Raw genomic sequence first — 23,704 nt, 5'->3', positions numbered from 1 at the left:
ATGCAACCCTTATAGTTTACCATCTAACGGAGATTTGTTGCAGCACAGAATGCAACGCATCCGTCCGGATTATAGCTCGCTCGTAAAAACAGCTTACCGCTGGGTGTTCCGCACCTAACCCAACCAACACAAACGCCGACCACTCACCATACACACATAACTCACACAGTGGACATTTGCCCGAAAAAGCGTGTGTGCGTAGTCTAAATTATCAGACACTTTTTTTTTTCTGTTGGTGCAGTGGTCATGAGTGGAGATGTATTTTCGGTTATTATTTCTACCCACATTTAGCTAAACTGTGTACACTGTTTGAACTTTTTGACAGTAAAAAAGGAAGGTATAAAAACGATTCCATACAAAATAGATTAGTAGCTCCGTTAAAGGTATTATGCTACTTGAATTATGCTATCTACTTGTATTTCAATCACATTAACGTTTTTATTTCATGCTTATTGATTTACATGGACAAGTAGGGCCTCACTTAAATTTTTCTGGAGATACTGTCGTATTTTCTATATAGAGTGCGAAGATTCCGTTCGTCGTTTTCATAAAGATGTAATATCTACAAGAAATGTAATACTTCTAGATTATTTAAACTTTACATACAAGAAAGGGAGCATCATTTCAAATATTGGTTCCTGGATTTTTGCCTTAACGAGACTTTCCCCGCAGTAGACTACGACTTGATTCGCTCGAGGGGGATTGGACAGTCCGCACCGTCGCGTCCGAGCCCCGCGCCACCCTCGCCTGCTATTCATCTCCTGCTGTACGTCATTTACGTGCAGCCTGACATTTCGCTATCTCGCCTCCCCAGCTGTGGGATTAGATAGTGATAAGCACCCATCACCACGTCAAAACTTTTCTCTATCACTTCCCCCAAAACCGGGAAATAGAAATGAGGAGAAATTTACTGCATGCATGATATTGCGTTATTTTTCCCCCAAACATTTAGTTTACTCCTCCCTCTGTATTTCCAGCTGATATAGAAAACAATTGCAATTAGCTTTCTTTAAACGCTGCGAGAGGTTTTTCCCCCGAACTGACAGCTCGTCATTCATGTGCCATGCTTACGAAGGTTTAGATGAATCGACGTATTTGCGACACCTACGTTTCGGGGCGTTCTTGTTTTCGTGGGCCCGATATTTATTTCCGTCCCCAGCTCACCAAGGCCGTCGGAGCCGCGCTGATCACGCCAGCCCCTGCCAGCGACAGATGGTGATGGTAATGTTCTGTAGTGGTGTAAGAGGAATGCGGGGACGTTTGAGTTTGATTTAACTCTTGGACTGCCGATCAGGTTCTGGTCTTCCCGCTCCCCCGCTCGTCACCCTGGAATACTTCATACTCGGCTCACTCTCTCCCTCGCAACTGCGGGACGGCAAGCATTCTGAGCGGGGTCGCGGATCCAAACCCTCGGGCGTCGGCCGGCGTCACAACCTTCCCAGCACCGATCGGACGAAGAAGAAGAGGAAGAAGCGAAAGATGGCAGTGCGAGGCGGCTGCATGCTCATCGTCAAATGCCTACTGTTTTTCTTCAATTTCGTACTCTGGGTAAGTAGTGAGAACCCATCTAATCAAAGTATCATGGATATCAAAGCACTGTGGGTATTATTACTACTATTACTAACGTGTGTTGCCCTCTTTACCAAGGTAGAGATGGGGGGGGGGGGAGCAGCTGTCGGAACGAGCCATCTTCTTGGGGAAAAAAAGATGATAATAAACTCTTATACTACTGGTTATCATCAGGTATGTCACGATTTGCCAAGATTGAAGACTAAATAATTATGAAAAGATCAAACGATGGACAAAATAATGATGTCTATACAGATTGGACGAAATGTACTGCACTTGCAACAGAAGGAAGCCTAGTTCAGTTCTCTTGTACAGATGATCAAGTTGTTTTCTTTAAAAAAAAAGAAAAGATTAATGAATGAAAGAATGTGAGAAAGAAGGAAGGAAGGAAAAGAAGAGAGAAAGAAAGAGGCAATATGACCCTGTTGTCATGGTCATCTAGGAAATAATAAGAATGACGTTTGAGTCGAATGGTGAGTGTAAGTGTGAATGCCTGTATATAAGACGTCTTATTTCTTTGTAAACATAATTTCATATCATTTTCACCATCGAATGTGTTCATTTGAATTACATTTCGGTATTTTTAAAATCGAGATGCATGAAATTCAGAACTTCTTCTCTGATAAAGGCAAGAGATTCCCGATAATCATGATCAAAGGGAAATTCATCTTTTACCTGTGTAACTGCTGAAAACTCTATCGCAGACTTATTTTATTTTTTTTTTTGAGAACACGAGGCTATCGAAATGGACATTATAATGACACTTCCGATTTGCGTTGATATTGTTTTATTATTGCGTTGCTGTGGAAATAAAAAATAAGAAAATGCAACCTACATACAGTTTTACTGATGTAGACAAATGCCACTGAGCTAAATACACAGTTGTCTGCATGTTTTGTACAGCGCAATATTCATTTGATAATTTTGACGGTGCGAAACGCGCGTCGAACTCTTTGGATAACCACAACGCTATGCTTATACCATTAACATTCGGGCACGACAGCCTTGTTGTGCGCTCCGTAGATTCATCATTGCGCGTTCTGGACGGTGCCCGCGAACCTGATTAAGTTCTTCACTTAAAATAATTCGAATAACTGGATTATCTCGGAGGGGTATATCTTTCCTCGGGCGTGACAGATAACACCCAGCAACATGACGAGGATCGATTTCTACGGCAGTAGATTAGTCCCGGCTGTAAGTATCATATCTATGAATACCGCGGAGTAAATTGAGACGTCTTCTTTTTGGACGGAGAAGAAGGAAGAAAGAAAAGAAGAATAAGAATAAGAGGTAAAAGTAGGAGAAGAAGACTTTGATAATGATACCTATGTGTGTTACTAGGCCGGCTATCACGATAGCACGATGTGATGTATGGCGCACATACGCTCCATTATCTTATCAGTCTAACATACACTAGAATGCACATAAACATTTCATACACATTCAGATAAAACAATTATCCCTCTCCCCTCCCTCCCAGGCCTCTCTCCCGCCATTTCAGTTACATCCCCCCTCTCTCTGCCGCCACACACACACACATACATACACACACACACGCACACACACACGCATACACACACACACGCACACACACACACACACACACACACATACCCTGTGTGTGTGTGTGTGTGTGTGTGTGTGTGTGTGTGTGTGTGTGTGTGTGTGTGTGTCTCCCGCTTTCCCTCCTTTCCCCATCATTCTTTTTCTTCTATAACACTGGCGTGGCACTTTCCGATTTTCACAGTCATGTAAACATACGCTGTAATGTTTAGACGAATGTCGCCGGAACATTGACTCGCAGTCCGCCCTTCCTTCTCAGCATGCCGTCCAGGCAAGGTGCTAACCCGACCATTTTTGCCTGAGTAATAAGAGTGTCTCTTATAGATATATTCTAATTTATGCATTTTTTTTTTCCAGGTGATGTATTAAAGTGAAATTCACCTTATTCTTCATCTCTGTATGTAGTCTTAGTAATGAATCTTTTGTTAAATCCCGAGTCTGATCAGATAAACCAATTAACATTTTATTTTGATTATCTATATATTCAGTTTTTACCCACATCGTCATCACACATATTTCTCCTGACAACAAGGAAGTTTACATGAAGACTTGCCTAACATTATTATCTTCAAATTAAAAAATGAAGAAACCTGTGTTACCATTGGAATTAAATGCGTTTTTAATAGTAATTAGTATAATGCAATGAGTTTCAAAGTCCTTATTTAGCAGTTTTTGTCAACCCCACCGGAGATGAGGGGAGACTAAGGGATCGCCTGCGACGTCTGTCCGTCCGTCGTCCGTCCGTCGCCCGTCCGTCCATCGTCCGTCCGTCCGTCGTCCGTCCGTTCGTCCGTCGTCTGTCCGTAACGCTACAAAAACTTCAATAACTCTTTACTCTGGGCTTCATTTGCAATCAAACTTCGAGGGAAGAGGGGTCGTACAAAGTTTCACATTCACCATATATGAAGGTCACCTCAAGGTCAAAGCTCACAGGCAGGGGTCAATGAACTTTAGGGCCCAATGTTAATTTTTTATGGCGCGTTTCTATTATGGGTCATAACTTTTGATCCATAACTCCATTTGCGACCAAACTTGGATGGTAGATGTCCCTTGGGAGTGGATGGTCACCACAAGGTCAATGGTCACAAGCATGGGCCAACGAACTTTTAGAGCCCAATATTAAGTTTTTATGGCGTGTTTCTATCATGGGTCATAACTTTTGATCCATAGGTTCGTTTGTGACTAAACTTGGATGGTAGATGTTCCTTGGGGAGTGGATGATCACCACAAGGTCAAAGGTCACAAGCAGGGGTCAACGAACTTTTAGAGCCCAATGTTAAGTTTTCATGGCGCGTTTCTATTATAGGTCATAACTTTTGATCCACAGTTCCGTTTCAAACTTGGATGGTAGATGTCCCTTGGGGAGTGGATGGTCACAAGGTCAAAGGTCACAGGCAGGGGTCAACGAACTTTAAGGGCCCAATGTTAAGTTTTCATGGCACGTTTCTTTTTTTTTTGCCCTAAATTTTTACCCTTTCATATCTCTTTTTATCTGTTATGTCTCTTTTTTTAAATCTGTTATATCGCATTCGCGTACAATTTCTTGTACGCGAATGGGCGAGACACATTATGGCACTTGCCTTGTTTTGGGAGGGAATCATACATTCGTTGTATGAATTTGATAGAATGTTTGAAAGGTGTGTCCACAATATTACTATATAATGCTGTATCAGATCAGATATAAAGAATTTGAGCTAATAAAAAAAAAAAAGAAACGCCATTTTGAAAAAAGGAGAGTCGCACACTGCGACAGTGGAGGCCTCGTTGACCGTGTTGCCAATGCGTGTTCTCGGAAATCCATTCGACCGACACTGAATCGCAGCATTTGCGAACATGAATACGTGACATTCGAATTGTCGTTGTATACGATCATGCCGGTGTACACCGACAAGACAAATACTCAAGGACATCAATCATCGGTGATCCGACTCTCCCCTGCGTCGGGTCACGCCATTAACAGTCCTAACGCGAATCCATCATTTTCATCTGATTAACCCTTTGCATGCTTCTAGTGTCGACTGTCATAGAAACCTACGCACTGTACAGAGTCCCTGGGAAAGAAGGGATTAAAAGTAGCAAGCTATCATCTTTCAACACAGCTGAGGATCTGCAACTAACATTTAACCAATAATAATTGTGGTGGTTATGATTATGATAATGATGATGATGATATAAATATGTAATAAGGTAACAACAATTAATGTAATAACAAAAATAACAATGATGAAATGGATACACTCGATGTAAGAGATGGGGAGGGGTTATAGGAATCCTGCGTGGTTTTATCTAAATTAGTGGCAGAGAGAAATTCGTCCTTTCAATGAGATAAGAGAGGTGCAGTATCTAGATAAGAGCAATAGATGCAGCCAGGTATGTGTATGTTATGATTATGTATACATTATAATAATGTAAGATTATCATCATACATAGTTTACATACGAATACATTCTCGGACATACATCTATAGTATGTATGGTTTTTGAATAATAAACTAATTAATTTTTGTAAAATGAAGCGCAGCAGATTACTTTCAAGAAAGTGTATGACTCTGTAGGTATGCATTTTATATTTTTATTGTGCAAAAGTTCGTCTTTTGTAGTGTTTCTTCTTCTCTGATAGGATGACAAACTTCGCTGTGCACGAGTCAGATCATATTGCACATCTCCTTTCTTCGACATTCGAATAATAATGTATGTCGAGGAAGGGCTGCCTTGCGAAATGCCGTCTTCACGAGATCAGGTGTTTACTTCTGATTTACAGTGGAACCTGCCGAAAGTCACGTGATTATCGACGTTCACCGGACGAAATTAAATATATCGGGCAAACAGAAGTCCGTAAACAAACGGGGAATTGATTTATCGCATCTTAACTGCCTGTATGCCTAGTGTATCAATAGCGATTCAATGTCGCCAACCCCTAGTCTTCAATTTTCAACTTTTCTGCTGCTATTTTTTTTTTAGTTCAATCTTTCAACTTTATGAGTTTTATTATAAGTAATATTTTTTTTTTTACATTATTTTCACTTCACTATATCAGTGCTCTGTGTTTTAGCAGGTTCAGAGTAGGTGCTTGTCTGCAATGAACCCTGATCCACGGACTTTTCAAAATATAGATTTATCTTTTAAGAGCAATTGATAACAGTCATGCTGAAAGGGATAATAACATGTCATGTGCTTGTTAATATGGTAGAAAATATTCACCTGTCCATTCCTATATGCACCCAAGTTCATACAAATAACACAGTTTCATTAAAGACCTATCCAGATTTTCAAATACCACATTAACAGGTCAAGTTCAGGGGAAAGGTCTCAAATGGCCTTTATTTGCTCCTGCTCAGATTGTATGTGAACAGACCTAACATCTGTACATATTTGTGTTCAACTTTATGTTTGACCAAATTAATGTGTAGAAGTTTTTCAATAAATTTACTCTGTATTCCCTTGAAACAGTTGCTTATGCTTAATAATATCGGAATGAAATAGTGTTGCCGCTTATCTAAAAAAAAACACCTTTTATCCCTCGGATTCAATCTTTCCTTTTCCCTCTTGCTCATCCGACATAACGTTTAACTATGCATTTGCATTTTCCTTTTTAATTTCCTTTTTTGATAGAAATTGATTCATGAACCACGCGTCATTCCCGAGAGTTAAACCTGCCGAGACGTGGCAATTTCTATAACTAGAAAAATACTATAATGTGGTGAAATCTCTTCATATAAATCAGGGGTTAATGATAGTGTTCTCAAGCAAGCCAAATCCAATGCCGTGTCTGGATCAATAAGACTATATTCCTACCTCCAAGCCCTGCTACTTCTCCTCCGGCAAGTTGACTCGCGGAGTGTTTGGAAAGCAACGCCTCGCTACCTCGGGTGTGTGCTGGCAGGGCGAGGAGATGGAGGTAGAGGTGTCCATGACGGTCGTTTCTTACCTCAGCCTCTCTTCGGCTCGATAAGTGATACGCTCTGTCCGCCGTCGGCGCTCTATTACCCCTCGCTCTTACGCGAGAGGGGAGAGCAAACACAATATCACGGCTAAATCAAGTTTACGAATTTAAACCTTTTACTTCCAGTATTTCGAACCAGCACTTGCATCATTAGACGTGAAGTTATAGCCAATCGAAAGAATACATAAAGTGATGTGGAATTCGTCAATGAAATGTCTTTGCGGGGTTGATATTAAGTGTTTACTTGATCTGTCGTTAATTTATGACAAAAGATCTGTCATATTTGCTCGTTGAACGCTGAAACACTTCCCCCAAGTGGATTCTGATTTTGGTAAGTGTATACGAATTGAGCTGATATGAGTTGACGATGGTGTAAACTATCGCAAATGACAGTCTCCAATGATGTATCAAACATGGACGTATAGGTTAGCTTTATGTGTTAATAAACTTGGGGTTAAAACCAAAACGACTGAACGATTCCTTCAGGCAATTTATAATAACAAAAGGTGCCTTTTTCCGACATGTACGTTAATTTACAGATCAGCAGTTGCGATCTTAACAATCTAATTTGTAGTGGGAGACAAAGTGAAGAAACTCGCACCTGAAAAAGAGCCTTGCTGAGAAAATTTAGATTTTAATTCAGATTTTAAGGTTCCACCTCCGTCAACAAATATCTACTCAATAACATCAATTACATATAACTACAACATTACGGCGATCGCAGGTCATAACTTTCTTATGAAAACAAACTAGAAAAAAAATCTGCCTGTTACGTATCTTTGATGTCACCTTGATAAGACACTCCTATTTACACCTGTTGGTTGTTTATGAATTTGTCAGCAGTGATTAACTTCTTTAATTTCCTCATAGCTAATTGCTCCTTCGACCTTTTGCAGTTAATCCCTACCTCCTGCGAGCACAGCAATAAAAGAGATGTTTTACTGCTCTGACATCAGGATAATAAAGTTTGATGGATCCATAAGACAAGCGTGTCGGCACACACAGGGTCAGGAAATCAATTTCGATGATGAGGAAGAACATAAAAAAAAAATGTTCCTGTGAAATTAATGATCTCTCTCCGGATGGACACTGGTGAACGTCACGACCGAATTCCTCCGTGACATCCTTACCTATACCTCCCTCCCCCTACCCCCCCCCCTTTTCCTTGTCCCCCTCCTCCAACCTCGATTCTTCAGTTCATTGCGTTTTATGTCAATTCGTATTTGTCATTTCATTGAGGCGAACGAGAGAACGTGATAGTGAATATGTTATTCCCCTGGTCATAATCTTGATCGAGAATGTGAGATTGTCAGGATTGTGTATAAGGGATAATTGGGGGTCAAGTTCTAACTTGCAAGAAAAAGAAGAACGGTCGTTACAGCGAATTAATGCTTATGCGATCTTCAATGTTAAATTAACGACTCTTTAAGGTGACCAGTGAGGTGCTTACTCGCTCAACTGCATAATATCCCGTGAAAGGGAAGCCCAGTGCCGAAAAGCCTTTAATTCTTCTTCTCCTCTTTTCTTCATCATCTTCTCCTACACATGCCATGTTATTACTTGTTCTACTTTCTTGCTTCTTCTGCTCCGTGGAATCTCTGTTCCTTCTCATTTCTTTTGTCTTCTGCGTCTTTTCCGTCTCTGTCGACTTCTACTTACATCATCATCATCATCATCATCATCATCATCATCATCATCATCATCATCAACATCATCATCATCATCATCATCATCATCATCATCATCATCATCATCATCATCATCATCACTATCACCATCACCATCATCATTATTATCTTCTTGGCTTCTTGGCTTCTTGGCTTCTTGGCCTCTTCTTCTTCTCCTTCTTCTTCTTCTTTTCTTCTTCTTTTTCTTCCACTCCGCCTCTTGTTGCACCATTAATCTATCGATTTTGTGTTTCTTTCTCACCTCCGCCAGTAGGTGAAACCAGGGTGAAACCTATGCGGTCGATGGAGATTATGTTTTTGTGGTTCCGTATGTCTGTCTGTCTGTCTGTGTACAAAATAACTTGAGAACGGATGAAGAAATTTTCACCAATCTTGTTCGGGTGTGTTCATAATGAAGAGAGAAACACTTAATTTAGGGGTCATGAGATCACAGGCCAAATGTCATAGGGGGTCATAAAAGCAAGCTTTATCTCCCAGTAACTCACGAACGAATACTTGGATTTGTAGCTAACTTGTATAGGCTGCGTTCATAATGAAGTAAAAACAAAAATAAAAACCATAACATTTCGGTTCACGAGGTCAAAGGTCATAGGGGCTATATTTCAACACTGTAATTCTTATTTGCCTCCGAAACGTATTACGCAGAATGTCCCTTAATACCTCAATCTGTGCCTACGAAATGGCCAAAATCTATATCATGGCTGTTTGCCGGAGGTATAGCCTCTCGGAGTGCTTCTTTATTTATTTTCCTACGCATTGTCTTCTCCACTTTTCCAACATCCTCTGCTGCATGGTCATCAACCTGTACTTCACTTCTGTTCCTTCTCCTCTTCCTCTTTTATCTGTTTCAACTGCATGTCTATGCGGAACGGTAACCCCCCCCCCCCATGTCTCCACTCTCTATTCTCCTTAATTAGTCCAGCATACATCACTGAACAATTTCTTCCCATCAGCTGAAATTAACCGCAGTTCAGCTCATTTAATCGATCATTACTTCGCTAACCTTCCAGTTTCGTTCACGAGCTTCCTTCCGAGTAGCCTTCTGCAAAGGCGGCTCGCTATAATTCCAGCACACGCACTCAGACATCACAGGCAGTGGACTCGCACACACAGCGGGTAGCGGGCTCGCTCCGATCTGCTCGTGGCTGTGTCCGTGCGAGTCCATACCGAGCTGCCTTTGCAAAAAGGCTACCTTCCGAGACGACCACAGCAGGGAACAATCGATCGGTCGGCTTTGACGACTTGACTTTCATATAGAGACGATTGATCGTTATCGGAAAACGACATATCGTAATTTTTTCCTGTAATTAGGGTTTCATTTCAATATTTTTGTGCGTGTCCATAGACAGAAATATTATTCTCTCTTTCACACTATTTTTCTTATTTTCTTTTAATCAATAGCCTCTTGAAATTCGGACGGAATTATGAATGATTCGAAACATGCTTGTTTATTTATTCATTCATTATTATTTGTTCAATTTATTTGATGTGTCTTTTGTGGGGATTCGTACATTTATAGTCGTTCTCTCTCGTTTGTCATGGTTGGCCAAGGACCAGAGATGAAACTTTATTCTCAAGGATTGCCTTTCAATTTTCTGATGAATATATTATTAGGGATAGTAAAGGTGGATTAATCGTGGTATCAGAATGTGAGATGAAAGTTCGTGCATGGTATAGGACATATCCGTGGTACTTTTGTTTATACATCATTTTTCATCATGTGTTTCGAAAGGAGAGATCATCGGGCAATATCTTGTGTTTTAAAATTAGACGTTATTGATGAAGTTGTCTTGTCATAATGAAAATTGCGAATGAAGATAATCTAACCTGAAAGGAAGAAGATAAATTAATATTTCGCCATATGATCCATTTAAATCATCCTAAACGACAGCTCCTTTAATAATGACGTCATGAGTGTATTCCTTAGGTCAAACCTTCACCGTCGACCCAAGTGTTGGCGTCTACGAGAGTACATGTAATAGTGTGATCTGCACTACCTGCGGAGAGAGATGATTCGTGTGCTCCAGGGTAAGGGGGGGGGGGGGGGGAGGATGGGCGTATGATGAGATGGTCTAGAGATCATATTTCTCGAGAATATAAAGGAGACAGTCGGACAGTCGTCGGTATGATGATGTGGGACTCTTTGTGACGGGAGTATTAATTTCAGAACGATTAGATTTAGGTAAGCGCTTGATCAGTGATAAGTGACTGACTTCATTCGAGCGGACGTTAATAGGTTGAGCAAGTCTCGCGTGGTAATACTCGTGTACGGATTTGACAGTATAAGCCAGGGCTTCAGAATTACGGGACAGGTCTGGGGGGGGGGGGGAGCTGGATGAGGAGGGCTAGATGTTGAGGTGGAAAGAGGTATTCAGTGGGGGACAGACATTCACCTGTATGTGCTTCTCTCATATAGGAAAAGCGACTTTCATGAGCTTTATTTTCATGTCCCCGATCGTATTTCTGACGAATGCATTAAATATTTCGTGCTTCTATAATATTCCCACATCTAATCACACAGCCCTTTCCTCCCTCCCTCCTGCCTGCATTCTTTCATTTTTTTCACTCATTCGCTATACTCTAGGTCTTTATTTAAAAAAAAAGAAGAAAGTACAGACAATAAATAATGATCACAGGTGCTGATACAAAACTTTATAGAAGTTAATTTCAGAAAAACCCGTTAAAATCAATATACCATGCATCCGTACATGTAATAGGGCGTACCGAGGTTGTTTGTAGAATAGTGCAAACAGCTTTGATGGTGCATTTCTTTGAACGTTCACTATACGGTGATTTAAAAGAAAGTATGTATGGTCCTTAAAGGGACATTCCAGACGATTTTCATAATTTCACATGATGTAGTACATAAATGAAACAACTCCATGTATAGATTTGTGGAATTTATTGTAGTTTTTGAGCAAAGAAACAATACTTTGAAAAACCTTGGACAAATTACACTGAACAAGGATGATGACATAGGAGGTTCACATTATTTCAGAAATGTAGCAGTGTAATTCCATTATAATACCGCTTGCTTGCGAGTTCACCTGTGTATGATCTATGCATACCTTCTTCTTTTGTTCTGCTTCCTTGAGCCCGAACTCATACATTCTTATGGTGACTCTGCCATGTCACCATCCTTGTTCATTGCAATTTGTTCTAAATTTTGAAAATATTCTTATTCTTCACCCAAGTCATCACAAATTCTGAAACTCTGTCCTTAGTATAACTAATTTGTAGTTGTTCAAATGTAAAATCTGAAAATCATCCGGAGGTCTCCTTTAATGATATATGGGAGAGAGGAATGTACATTCAGCTTTAATGAATAGAGAGAGGATAAAAAATGACAACAGATAACTTATCGTCTTGACTTCACTTTGGGGGTTATTTTACAATTTCTATGTTGATTATCGCCGTCATTCTTATATTTGTTATAGTTATCTTTATTTTGATTTTGAACAGAATGATGTCCAGGCGTGTACGTAAGGAAAGGAAAATAGATATCCAAAATGGTGGGTTTCAAATGGTTTGTTTAAAACGGCAATAATTCAACGTAGTTATTTTCATTTTTCCTGTACCATATTTTTATCAGTCGTAACCCTTGAAGAGCACATCGACTTGTGTATGTCAAAATCGCAAAACCGTGAAAACGGAGCACAAAATTGATCATTTTTATTTATTTACATTTCTGTGTGATGTTAATTACTTAACTTATAAAAACAATTCAGATGGTGGAACGAATGTTACGACAGGAATGCGTTTGTTAAAAATGAATATCAAAAGGCCAGGCGTTCGAATCATTGCAGAAACTAATAATTATTTTCGGTTATATATGTTTTGTTTTTTTTTCTTTTACCCACAACTTCCTTCCCTATTATTGTGTCTATAATGTTAGGATATAATATAGAGGAAATAACCTCTCGGTATTTAAAGACAGGGCTATGGTAGTATAAGAGGGGGCTACCCTTCTGAAATAATTCTAACAGTGTCATTATAACCAGCAATATTGATGGTCAATGAACTGAATGATCTTTATTGAGGTAAATCCATCAAATCAGATGCTAAACCTGTAGTCAAAGATTGGCACCGACACAATCATTATTAATTTGCCTGGTGCAGACTCGCTTATCTTCAAGAATTTGAGAATAGAGTGTGGTATGCAATTAGAGTTATTACACTTGACAGTGATGCGGAAGACTGGTGGGGGTATAGCACCATATTCTCCTAGTTGACTCATTCTCTTGATATGTTAACGAGGCATCAACTCAAGATGATGTGGCAACGAGCATTATGGAGGAAAGAAAAAAAAAGAAAGAAAAGGAAATGGGACTACATCTCGTTTACAGGGGGTTTCGGGGGCGGATCCAGGCATTCCGCAAAGGGGGTGGGGCGCAAAACAAAATTTCTGGTGCTACTTCCGGGTTTCATCTCTTTTTTTCTTTTTATTTCTTTTGTTTTAACAACAAATAAAGAGGAGGCGCGCACCCGGTGCTCCCCCTCTGGATCTCACAAGGAGGGGGGGGGGGGCAAAACAGCACGAAAGCCCTCAAACATCTCTTTCAAAACGACTGGGTTTGTGTGTGTGTGTGTGTGTGTGTGTGTGTGTGTGTGTGTGTGCGTGTGTGTGAGATAGTTCAGATTGGACGAGACACTGTGACGTGGTCAGTTGTGATGTAATCCCTTGGGATCAGTAGGCACTGGTGTTGTAGACTTCCTCACAGATATTGTCAGAAGTGTTTAAGGGGATGCTACAGGGACCTATGCGGCGCCTTTCGAATTCCAAGGTATTGGTTTTGTCACATCATAGATCCATCGAATGTGACATTGGCTATACAAACGTCTCAATGAAGGATAATTGCTTCCCCGTTCTTTCTGTATATAATACATGATAACTAATTTGGGTTCTTGAGCCTCGTGTACTAGTACTCAATTTGAAAGAGAAGATAATAGAAGAAAGTATACTAACCTTTTTATTAACAGAGGCTTTGGACAGTGCGCACAACGAGACAGGGTTTCATATTCCAGTCGGCACTCGAACCAAACAAAGTGTCAATACCATAAAAAAGATTCTGAACCGATGAATGTGTCCCATGCCAGAGCAAACACCTTAAAATTGATTGAGTGTCAATTATACAGTAATGCCAGTGAAGGTGGTAATAAAGTGGTGATGATATGAGATACAATGTAGCTTCTGGAAGGATTAAATGAAGAAGTTTGTATGGAATGACAATTGTTGCAAAACCTGTTGTAACGCATCAACTGCAGAAGGTTGTCCGACATGAGGTTTAAATAGATCTGGACTGAGCCAGTGTCTCGCCTGATTGAATCTGGCTGTTATTGAGACACGTGACGTACAAAGGAGGCAGGTGTCGAGAGAGTTGTGGCGAGTTATAGTGTATCATTCCCTCTGGGAGATGGACCGTGACGTTATGCTGTGAAAAGGATCTCTGCAGGACATCCCATGACTGATGGAATGCACATGTCGTCCCATGTACCACTCGCCCGTACTCGTGGTTCAGATCGCTAACCCCGGATGGTTGGAACCACCATATGTTTTGATTACTCTGTAATCACCTACACAATGTTTTTGCACTAAAACATTCTTAAAAAAACCCCAAACAAACATGAAAAGAATAACTGTTAAAGAAATGACTGATATTATTACGCAACATGATTGGACATTATAATCATGCTATCCGATATCATCTCTCGAATTACGACACATTTTGTATAGAAGTCGGGATGATATTATAGGAATGCTGCATTCAGTCAGCTCATAATGCATAATTTGGACATTATGGAATTAAACAAATAATGGAAATTAAGTGAAACACTTAGTTGATGGATATTTATTTATTTATATTTATTTATTTATTTATTTATTCATGTATTTTTTTATTTATTTATTTATTCATTTATTCATTTATCTATTAAAATTAATTAATTCATTCGTAAATCATATTTTTTTTTAAATTTTCATTTTCAAAGAAGACTTCTGATGAATTATAAAGATTCATAACTCTTGAAGTGATTTTCCGATGTTCCGTAAAGTTTTCGCTGAGTATTTAACTGCTTCCTGTACTTTGTTTCTTACATTCGCCATATTCACAAACTTACGCTTATAGAAGGGAACCATTTTCCAATTGACTTTCTACAAAGGGCGGGGTCCACCCCACCCACCCCCTTTTCCCAGGCCTCGGGCGCTTACTCTCCGACCTTTATTATCACTCCTTTACCCCATCACTCCACACTATCCTCCAGTGGTTACAAATTTGACCTCAGAGCTCGTCCAATGACGAGTAAAATGGACAACAGCTGAGCGCAGACGTCATTGCAGTAACACAGACTTAAAAACAGTGCACGTGGTAATTACGTTTATTGCTGGTTGTAAAAGAGATTTACTCTATGTTCACATCAGGAGTAGATGTGTGTATGCACCATAAATCCCTCAGCTGAAATACGAAGCCGCAAATTGGCCAATTTCTGTGGCGTGGCATACGTTGTCCACGTAAATCAATACAAATCCCTGTTAATTTCGTGCGTTCATGGCCACCGTTGATTTGACAAGATTTTTATTGTTAATATATCTTCATCGCTTGCCTGTCTATCTAAAGCGTTACAGTTTGGTCGCTGGAATGTTAAATGCTAAGAGTAATTTGGGGTTACACGCAACTACATGAATAGTTCTCTTGCAATGCTAATAGTTCAATGATTATTTACTCCTAAAATCATGATGTACGCCAGGAAAAATATCTGTTGCAATTATTTTTTTTTTCAAGTGTAAGATAATTTTGCACCCCTTGGGCAGCTGCATGCAATAACTTTGCATACATACTTGGCTTCGTTTCAAGTCAATTCAAATTTTATTTGAACATAAATATTTCACTTTCTTTGGTAACAGAGAATACAATAAGGTTTCATAAGCAAAACCAAGCACACTGACAACAGTATACAATATAGTAATCATACATTGTCATGAAAAGTGTTCCACGTCCTACAAGCTTGGCTTTTTGGTGAAACACTCTTTTCCAACGTTATGATTACTTTTTTTTTGTTACCATGACAAAGTGTGCATTGTTTCTTTTTTTTTTTGCTATAATATCTTTCGTGCATATACTTCATAAGATATTGTGTTCAATGAACAGTCCATATGAACGAATGTCAAATTGACAATTTGTACTGCTTTGAGTCATGCGTTTTTTTCTCTTTGATTGAAGTAAATAGACTGTTGAAAGGAAAAAAAACAACAACTGAACTAATGAAAATGAAATAACAATATGCACGCTGCGAAAAATGGAGGGACCCAAGACAAAGTTTGTAGAAAAATCTCCCTAGGTACCTTCTTTATGAGATTAAACCAATGTGAGCTTTACACGAATCACATCAAAATTTCATCGGAATATTATGGATACTTGTCCCACTTTCTCGCATGCAACAACCCCCTATCTTCCCCTCTCTCGCACACACACACACACACACACACACACACACACACACACACACACACACACATACGGAGAGAAATAGAGGAGGGGGGGGGGAGAGTAATATGTCTTTATGTTGTTCTGCACTCTGATCAACCAGATGATTGCACACCCATCCAGCTCTGTGCTCCGCTTATTCCCCTTTCCACTTTAGTAATGACGCGTGAGAATCACTCACAGCGAACATTACCCCGGGGAACCTTAGCGGGTTGTCAGTGTCACGTTGCCTGTGAACTTTCTCATTTCTGCCCTGGATGATTCTACTTAGTAGTATTTTCATATCAAGTTCAAAATCCATGAAACACAGGGGAATTGCATATTTGTTTAGTCGTTATCATGGGCTTCCGCGTTGTTCATAAACAATTATATAATCCGTTCGGAATTTTCTTAGACGGATCAGTTGAAACTTTTAAGAGATTTGCCTTTTCCTTTCTTTGTTCCTCGTTTCTTGTTTCATAGCTTAACCTCTTCTTTCGTATCCTTCTTCATGAAAGGAACAAGAGTGCCATGATGCCCACACTGTCAAAGATTATTGCTCTGGAGCAAACTTTAAACTTCCTTTTTTTTTCTGGTTACAAAGAAAAGAAGAAGAAGAGAGAGTCATATCGTCACTCATCAACGGCTACAACTACGGCACGTGTAATAACGATGACCAGTTATCCATGTCCGCCATGGCATATACTCACAGGGTATTGGAATTTAGCCGTATCTCGAAACAGAACACCGGAAAACAATTTGGCGCGGAATGTCGACAATTGGTGCGTATCTGAAAGTCGATAGATGTTGGTTTAGCCTTTTAACAAGGCTTGCTCGTGTCTGGAATTTTGATCTGGCGTACAAGATACTAAAATTTGGTTGAGGGGTTACGGCCAAACAAGGCAATGAGTTCAGGCTTCAGCCTGTTAAGGCACCTTGCTCGTGCGTTTATTCACACCGGAAGCCGTTTTTGACTCCATTTTCAATCTAATCTCAAAGGATTCTAAATTGGAAAATCTTGGGATATAAATAGGATTGTATTCAACTTGATTTCGGATACACAACACTTCGAACAGGAGACATTGATATAAGACTAACGAGGCTAGTTCCTTCCTTTTGTTTTCACTTGGCGTTGTAGATCGAGCACACGATCTTTTTCATGGAGAGTTAAAGCAAAAAAACAAAGCAAAAACATTGAAACTCACCTCTCTCGGAATGAAAGCCTTTCATTTTTTTAAAGACCGACAATGCAGACATTCGATCGAGAAAGGGCAAATATCCTCCCCCCTCCCTTTCACTTGGTCTTCAAAATGTATACCGTGCATATGGCCTTGTTCACGGCGAGTAACAACACAACAACAAAGAAAATCAGTAACCTACACTCTCTCCGAGAAAAAAGAAAAAAAGAAAAAAAAAATCTTTTTATTCTGAAGACGAATTTGGCAATATAAGGACGTGGGAAAAACCAGAGGACAAAGAGAAAATAATAATAATAATAGTGATAATAATAATGATAATAATAATAATAATAATAATAATAATAATAATAATAATAACAATAATAATAATAATAATAATAATAATAATAATAATAATAATAATAATAATGATAATAATAATAATAATAAGTGATTATGGTTCACACGCTCTATTTAGAAATCAATTCCAAGAGGATGTCGTGCCAAATTTAGAACGTTTTGCTTTGTCGATGATTGTGTGTGCTGAACACACTTTTGCATTATCTCTTACATAAAAACTTTGTGATACCAGGGAGGTCGAAATCTCTTCTCTTCCTCCCTGTTCATTGATACTGACCTTTTTGTTTCTGCTTTCTCGCTTACCTTGGTCATTCTCCCCCCCCCCCGCCCCTCTCCCCCCCCCCCGCCCCTCTCTCCCCCCGCCACATCTGACACAGAGATCAGATGTAAGCATGGCATAGATGAAAAACCATGCGTCCTGTAAATATATTGGACAATGTCAGTGACCCTTTTGAATTGCCACCTCCCCCCACCCCCCGAAATCTGCCCATTCCCATATACATGTACCCACACTCTCAGCGGAGACGGAGTGGTGAGTGTACAATGTATAGAGCGAAACTGCTGACATTTTTGAACCAGCTGCAGGTACGACACCCCGTGTCTCCTCTTTTCCACCGCTGAGGGGGTGACAAGATGAACTTTTCTCCTCTTCCGTCCAGTGCAATTGGGCACTGACGATAGTCACGGGTGTGCTGTTGAAAGTGACAGGCAATCAGGGCTGGATGGCGGGAAAAATAGGACATGATATATCGCTCACAGTCAGGCGAGAAGAGCGAATGTCCGCCGGCGAACCCTAACGATGTACAAAGTGTAGAATAAGATCCAAGTCGAGATCTGGGAGTGTTTATAGAACATTGCCATCTTCTACGCAGTGGAGCGTGTAATGCCGCTACCTTTCACATTTTGAGGAGAAAAAATTCATATTCTTTTGTGTTGATTTTGATTCTGTCTCTTCTTGGAATGACGAATGGCGGGAATTACAAATGTTAACATGTTAGATTATAAGATGGAGATTATTATTATGGAAAGGAAACATATTTTTAAGGCATCATACGCTGCGTTTTCTTTCAGTCTTATTTGTTTCAAAGCCTTTAATGATTATTATAGGTATATTTTTTGTTAATATGTAATTAACCCAGGCTTCATAATCTATGTACCTTTTTCTTCTTCTCTCTTTGCTACTTCCACCTATAATTACCTTTACATTTTCTGTATGATTATTGTCTCTTTTTATCTTTTTTTTTTAAATATCTCTCTTTCTGTCTATCTATCCATCCATTCATCCGTTAATCCAGCAGTCTATCTTTCAAGTTATTTTTTTTTCCATCCACTTGTTCATCTATCTATATCTGAAGAGTTTGTTCGCAAAAACCGATAAGTCCATTTTTGAAGATTTTGAAGTACGGTCTCTGTCATAAAGTACAAAATAATACCTTTTAAATGATATATTGGTCACTACATATAAAGGTACATTTTTGCAGTTATGGTCAAAAGAAGCAAAAATTTTCTTATTATTCTCTTTATTTTTCTTGATCTTTAATCGCAAATATCTCCATTTGGCAAATATGGACTTATCGGTTTTTGCGAACAAACTCTTCATCTTTATATCATTATCCACTGCTGCGATAAGCCATTGCGATGTTTCATTGCTATAATATTTGACTATCCTTGTATACTTTGTTCATTTTACAATGCGTGATTACATTGTTTACATTATTCTTTGTTTGAAAAATGACTAAAGTGTAGCTATAACATTTTGTCGAAAAATAAAATTCAGTTTGAATTTAACTGAATTGAATGTATCTACGTTTCTAAATATATGTATATACATCTATCTATTTATATCTTTCTATCTATCTATCTATCTATCTATCAATCTATCTATCTATCTTTTATCTATCTTTCTGTCTCTTCTCTTGTGTTCTATCTATTTATCTACCTTTTTATCTATCTATCTATCTGCATGCCTATCTGCATCTATCCTTTTGTCCGACTCTCACCCACAAATATCTGTCTCGTTCAAGGCGGCGTAGTGTAAGGCTCCAAGTGTATCAAGCTAAAATGCTGTCTCAATGCACCAATAACAACCTTGCCCGGAAAGAAATTGATTCATGGATCGGTAAAAATGGCGACATCAACAAACGGCGGAAAGGAAGGATTTCAACGTTTAGCCGACAAACGAAACCGCTCCACATGAGCTGAACATTGCAAACAAGGACGGCCCAAGGAAGAAGCTACCGCTGCAGTGTATAAACACGCCACGATGTTTTTGGCGCACCCGCAGGGGAGAGCTAAGCAGTGCGAAATCCAAAAATAAACAGAGGTTTACATTACAGGCACGTCTTCCATATTGCTAGTCATGTAGATTGGAAATGGAGAATCCAGCTGAAATGTATATTTAAACATTCAAGAACACACAAACATGGATCTTCACACAAAACAAGAAGCACGCGCGTTCGCACGTACACTGTGGGAAACAGGTTCAATCAATGTCTTTATATGATGGATAAGAACCTTAGTATTAACTTTTTGGAAACGGAGCGCTTAGAAAAGAATATCTGTTATCAAGCAACAGGATTAGGAGTAAGAAATCCCTGGGAAATTCAAATAAACGAGTAGTATGTTCAGAAGTCAAAATGTGGTCATAAAATTGACGCCTTATTAGAAGGGAAAAGATGAGAAGGTATGATTTAATGTCTCTTCAGGAATTTATTTTTGGGGTTTTGTTTTTGGTGTTGACAAACTTTCTTGCGTATTAATGGTATTGGTATTATGCAAGGAAAAAAATATATTAATATGATAGCTTGAATTATTTGAAAACTCTAAATTAGATTCTGAAATACTATGGTAATAGCGTAATTTTGCTGCCTGCATTTTTTAATCAATTATTAACAAACACTAGAGCTGCATAATACCTATCTTGATTTAAATACCAAACCCAAACTATAGAGCAATGATCATAGAAGAATGCATAACAGTGAAATTCAACCTCCTGTACAAGGTGACTTAAGACAAAGGTGGCATTTGAATTCCAATTTCACCTCATTCTTATATTTCTCAATAGAATTTCATACAATACAACAAAACACAAATGACAAATTAGGTAAACCCTTCATCTGAGACAGTGGTCTGTTTACAGTATGGGACATAATTTTACAAAGTAGGAGAAAGACGATGGGGCCTACATACTGCCATAAAAGCAAATTTGTTGGATTATCGGTCCGAGAATAATAATCATGTAACAAAGCGAATATAGAATATATGCGTCGCAATAGGATATAAAGCAAGTCATACAGGTAAGGAGTTTTCGTGACTCATATTATATATATATATATATATATATTATATATATTATATATATATATATTTTTTTTTTTAACTGAAATAATAATAGGCGATGATAGCACCACCTCATGACTATACTCTTTTTTTGACCTGTACACAATCTTTCAGGAAGTTTTCTTTTTCAAATGAGGAAAAGAAAAGTGTATCAAACTCTATTATGTAAGCGAAGATGACTTTAAAGAATTAAGAGTGGATAACATAAGGATGTGCTGTAAGAACAACTATTATATGTTTCTATATTACATCTTAAAGTAAAGTAAAGATAATCATGAAATCATAATTATAGTTATAATAATCATTATGAAGCTGCTTTTTAAATTCAGTTCAATTCAGTTCAGTTCAGTTTTTATTTCTGCATTTCAAAATCAATACAAATCAACAAATCAAAAAAAAAATACTTACATAGTCATTTACAGAGCTAATATTCGTAACGTTTGGATCATACATACATTTTTTTTTTCAAGAACGAATATTATATATAAAAGGAAGCAATAGGAAATGATAAAAATGAAATGCAGGGGACCATCATCATAAGCTAAGCTTGACGAGGAAGATGGCCCCACTATTATAATTCATTATTATATCGTAATAATAATGATGCATATAAAATTATATATTATTTTTCAACTTTTTTTCCTTCTTGGAACGTATTCCACTCTGAGATTATACATTTCTAATCTGTTCAATCTTATATATATATATATATATATATATATATATATATATATATATATATATATATTTATATATAAATGATCGTAGAAAGGTATTACCTTATACTGTACAGGAGCAAGCTTACTGTAGTATATTCTTACAGCAACAAAAAAAAAGAACAGAAATAGCATTGAGTAACAGCATCCCGCCTGTCCTTGCCGTGTTATATTTCGTATAATTTGAGGGTGCTCCAGCGCGACTAGCATATCTTTCTTGTACACCATTAAAATTAGCAACCTTCAACACGCCGGAGAACATGCCCGTCGAGCTTGTCTAATTTGGCAGGGAGCAAATCTCGAAGGAAGAATCAGGGACGAAGTTGTAATTAAATTGAGGGGCAACCTCGCGTTGACCAGGCATGCATATGGACGTCAAGGATAGCCCTTGGTAGTCGAGTGGAGGCAGGAGGTCCGTAGCAAACTTCCCCGTGTCCGCTCAAGAACATGCTTGCTATAGGAGTCCATAAATATGTCTGCACCTGTCAATAATGTCGTAAACCCCATCATGCCTATGGTAACCCCCGCTTTTTATCAACAGTTTATCATATTACCCCCCCCCCCCCATGTACATTGTCAAAATTGGGAGATTAGAGTGTCTGTGTCTTTGTGAAGATAAATTTTCAAAAGTAGAAACACGTTTTTAATTATCAAAAATTGAAAAACGAATCTATATTCATGAGTTTATACGCCAAGGAGTTTAGAATTCCAAGCTTAGATTGTATGCCCATTTTGTATACAAAACACATTATTGGAAGGTGCAGACTATATACTTTTTGGGTGAGCGTACTGCGTTGTGAACGATGGATGAAAACAAATACCAAGTGAATACGTTTCAAATGAAAAGCGGCATGCCCGATGTGTTTGTTTGTATGTGTGTAAGTGTGTTTGTGTCCTTTCAGTAATACACAGATTGTCTTGCAAAGTGTAAGAAATGATACAACACATCCCAATGGCTTTATTCCGCCAAGTTTGAATGGTATACACGGGAGCCAACTTGTGGAATACACATGACAGATATAAAGGGCAATACAAGCCAAACAATGTTTTACCATAATATAGATATAATGCCTTTATTTGAGTGGGTTTTTTTTTTGTTTTGTGTTTTTTTTTAGCTTTTTTTTTTTGTTTTTTTTTGTTTTTTACTGTAGGCCTAATGTACGGGTCAGTGAAAAAGCGAATTATGAGTAACCTCCCTGCTCAGCAGAGTTAAACTTGATTAATTTTTGTCATTATGCTAGAACGGGGTTCTCCCTCCCTGATGAAATCATTTCTGAAGCAGAAAATTTAGCGATGATTTTCGTACGACTGATTGGAAACTGTTGACGTCATAACGCAATTATATTCTCATAATTATCTTGTATACTTTATTATATACATCTAAATTAGTATATCATCATCATTATCATTATTAGTATTGTTGGCATTCTAATCATTATAAGTTACAGTGACAGATATTGCTGTCGTACGAACAACGAATACACGTTTGACTTTTCTATATCTCTTAAATTTTGATTCAAATCTTGACGACTCGTCTCTATTTATTCATGCGAAAGTCAATCTGTTGACAATTAGTATTTTCGCATCCAGGACCACGACTCCAGTAATTGTTTGTACGCACGTGAAATCTTCATAGAGTAAGGATAGGAAATCTGAAGGCAGATACTAAGTGACGTAGACATTAAACTTGATGGAACGATACAGCAAGGACATTTGACTCATGACAAATTTACACACGTGACGTCATAATAGCTTAATGACTCTACACGTTATACAGACCTCGGGAGGGAATCGTCCCACATAATGAAGATCTTTAATGTTTGTTTGTTTGTTTTAGTTTGCTTACTTTACTGCTCATTAAAATGGCGCCACCGGTGGCGGGTGATGGG

At 38.6% G+C, this 23,704-nt stretch overlaps 1 protein-coding gene across 1 annotated transcript in view; it reads left to right on the top strand.

Annotated features, from left to right (window-relative positions):
* The first annotated feature begins 1,479 nt into the window (after positions 1–1,479).
* The window catches only part of LOC140236209 (CD81 protein-like), a 54,617-nt gene continuing 32,392 nt past the window's right edge, over positions 1,480–23,704 (top strand). The window contains exon 1 of the mRNA XM_072316176.1: positions 1,480–1,548. Coding sequence (XP_072172277.1) covers positions 1,480–1,548 — 69 coding nt within the window. The remainder of the gene's footprint in view (positions 1,549–23,704) is intronic.

This window comes from Diadema setosum, chromosome 12, assembly GCF_964275005.1.
Source record: "Diadema setosum chromosome 12, eeDiaSeto1, whole genome shotgun sequence".
Taxonomy (NCBI): domain Eukaryota; kingdom Metazoa; phylum Echinodermata; class Echinoidea; order Diadematoida; family Diadematidae; genus Diadema; species Diadema setosum.
This window is presented reverse-complemented; position numbering and strand designations above follow the sequence as displayed.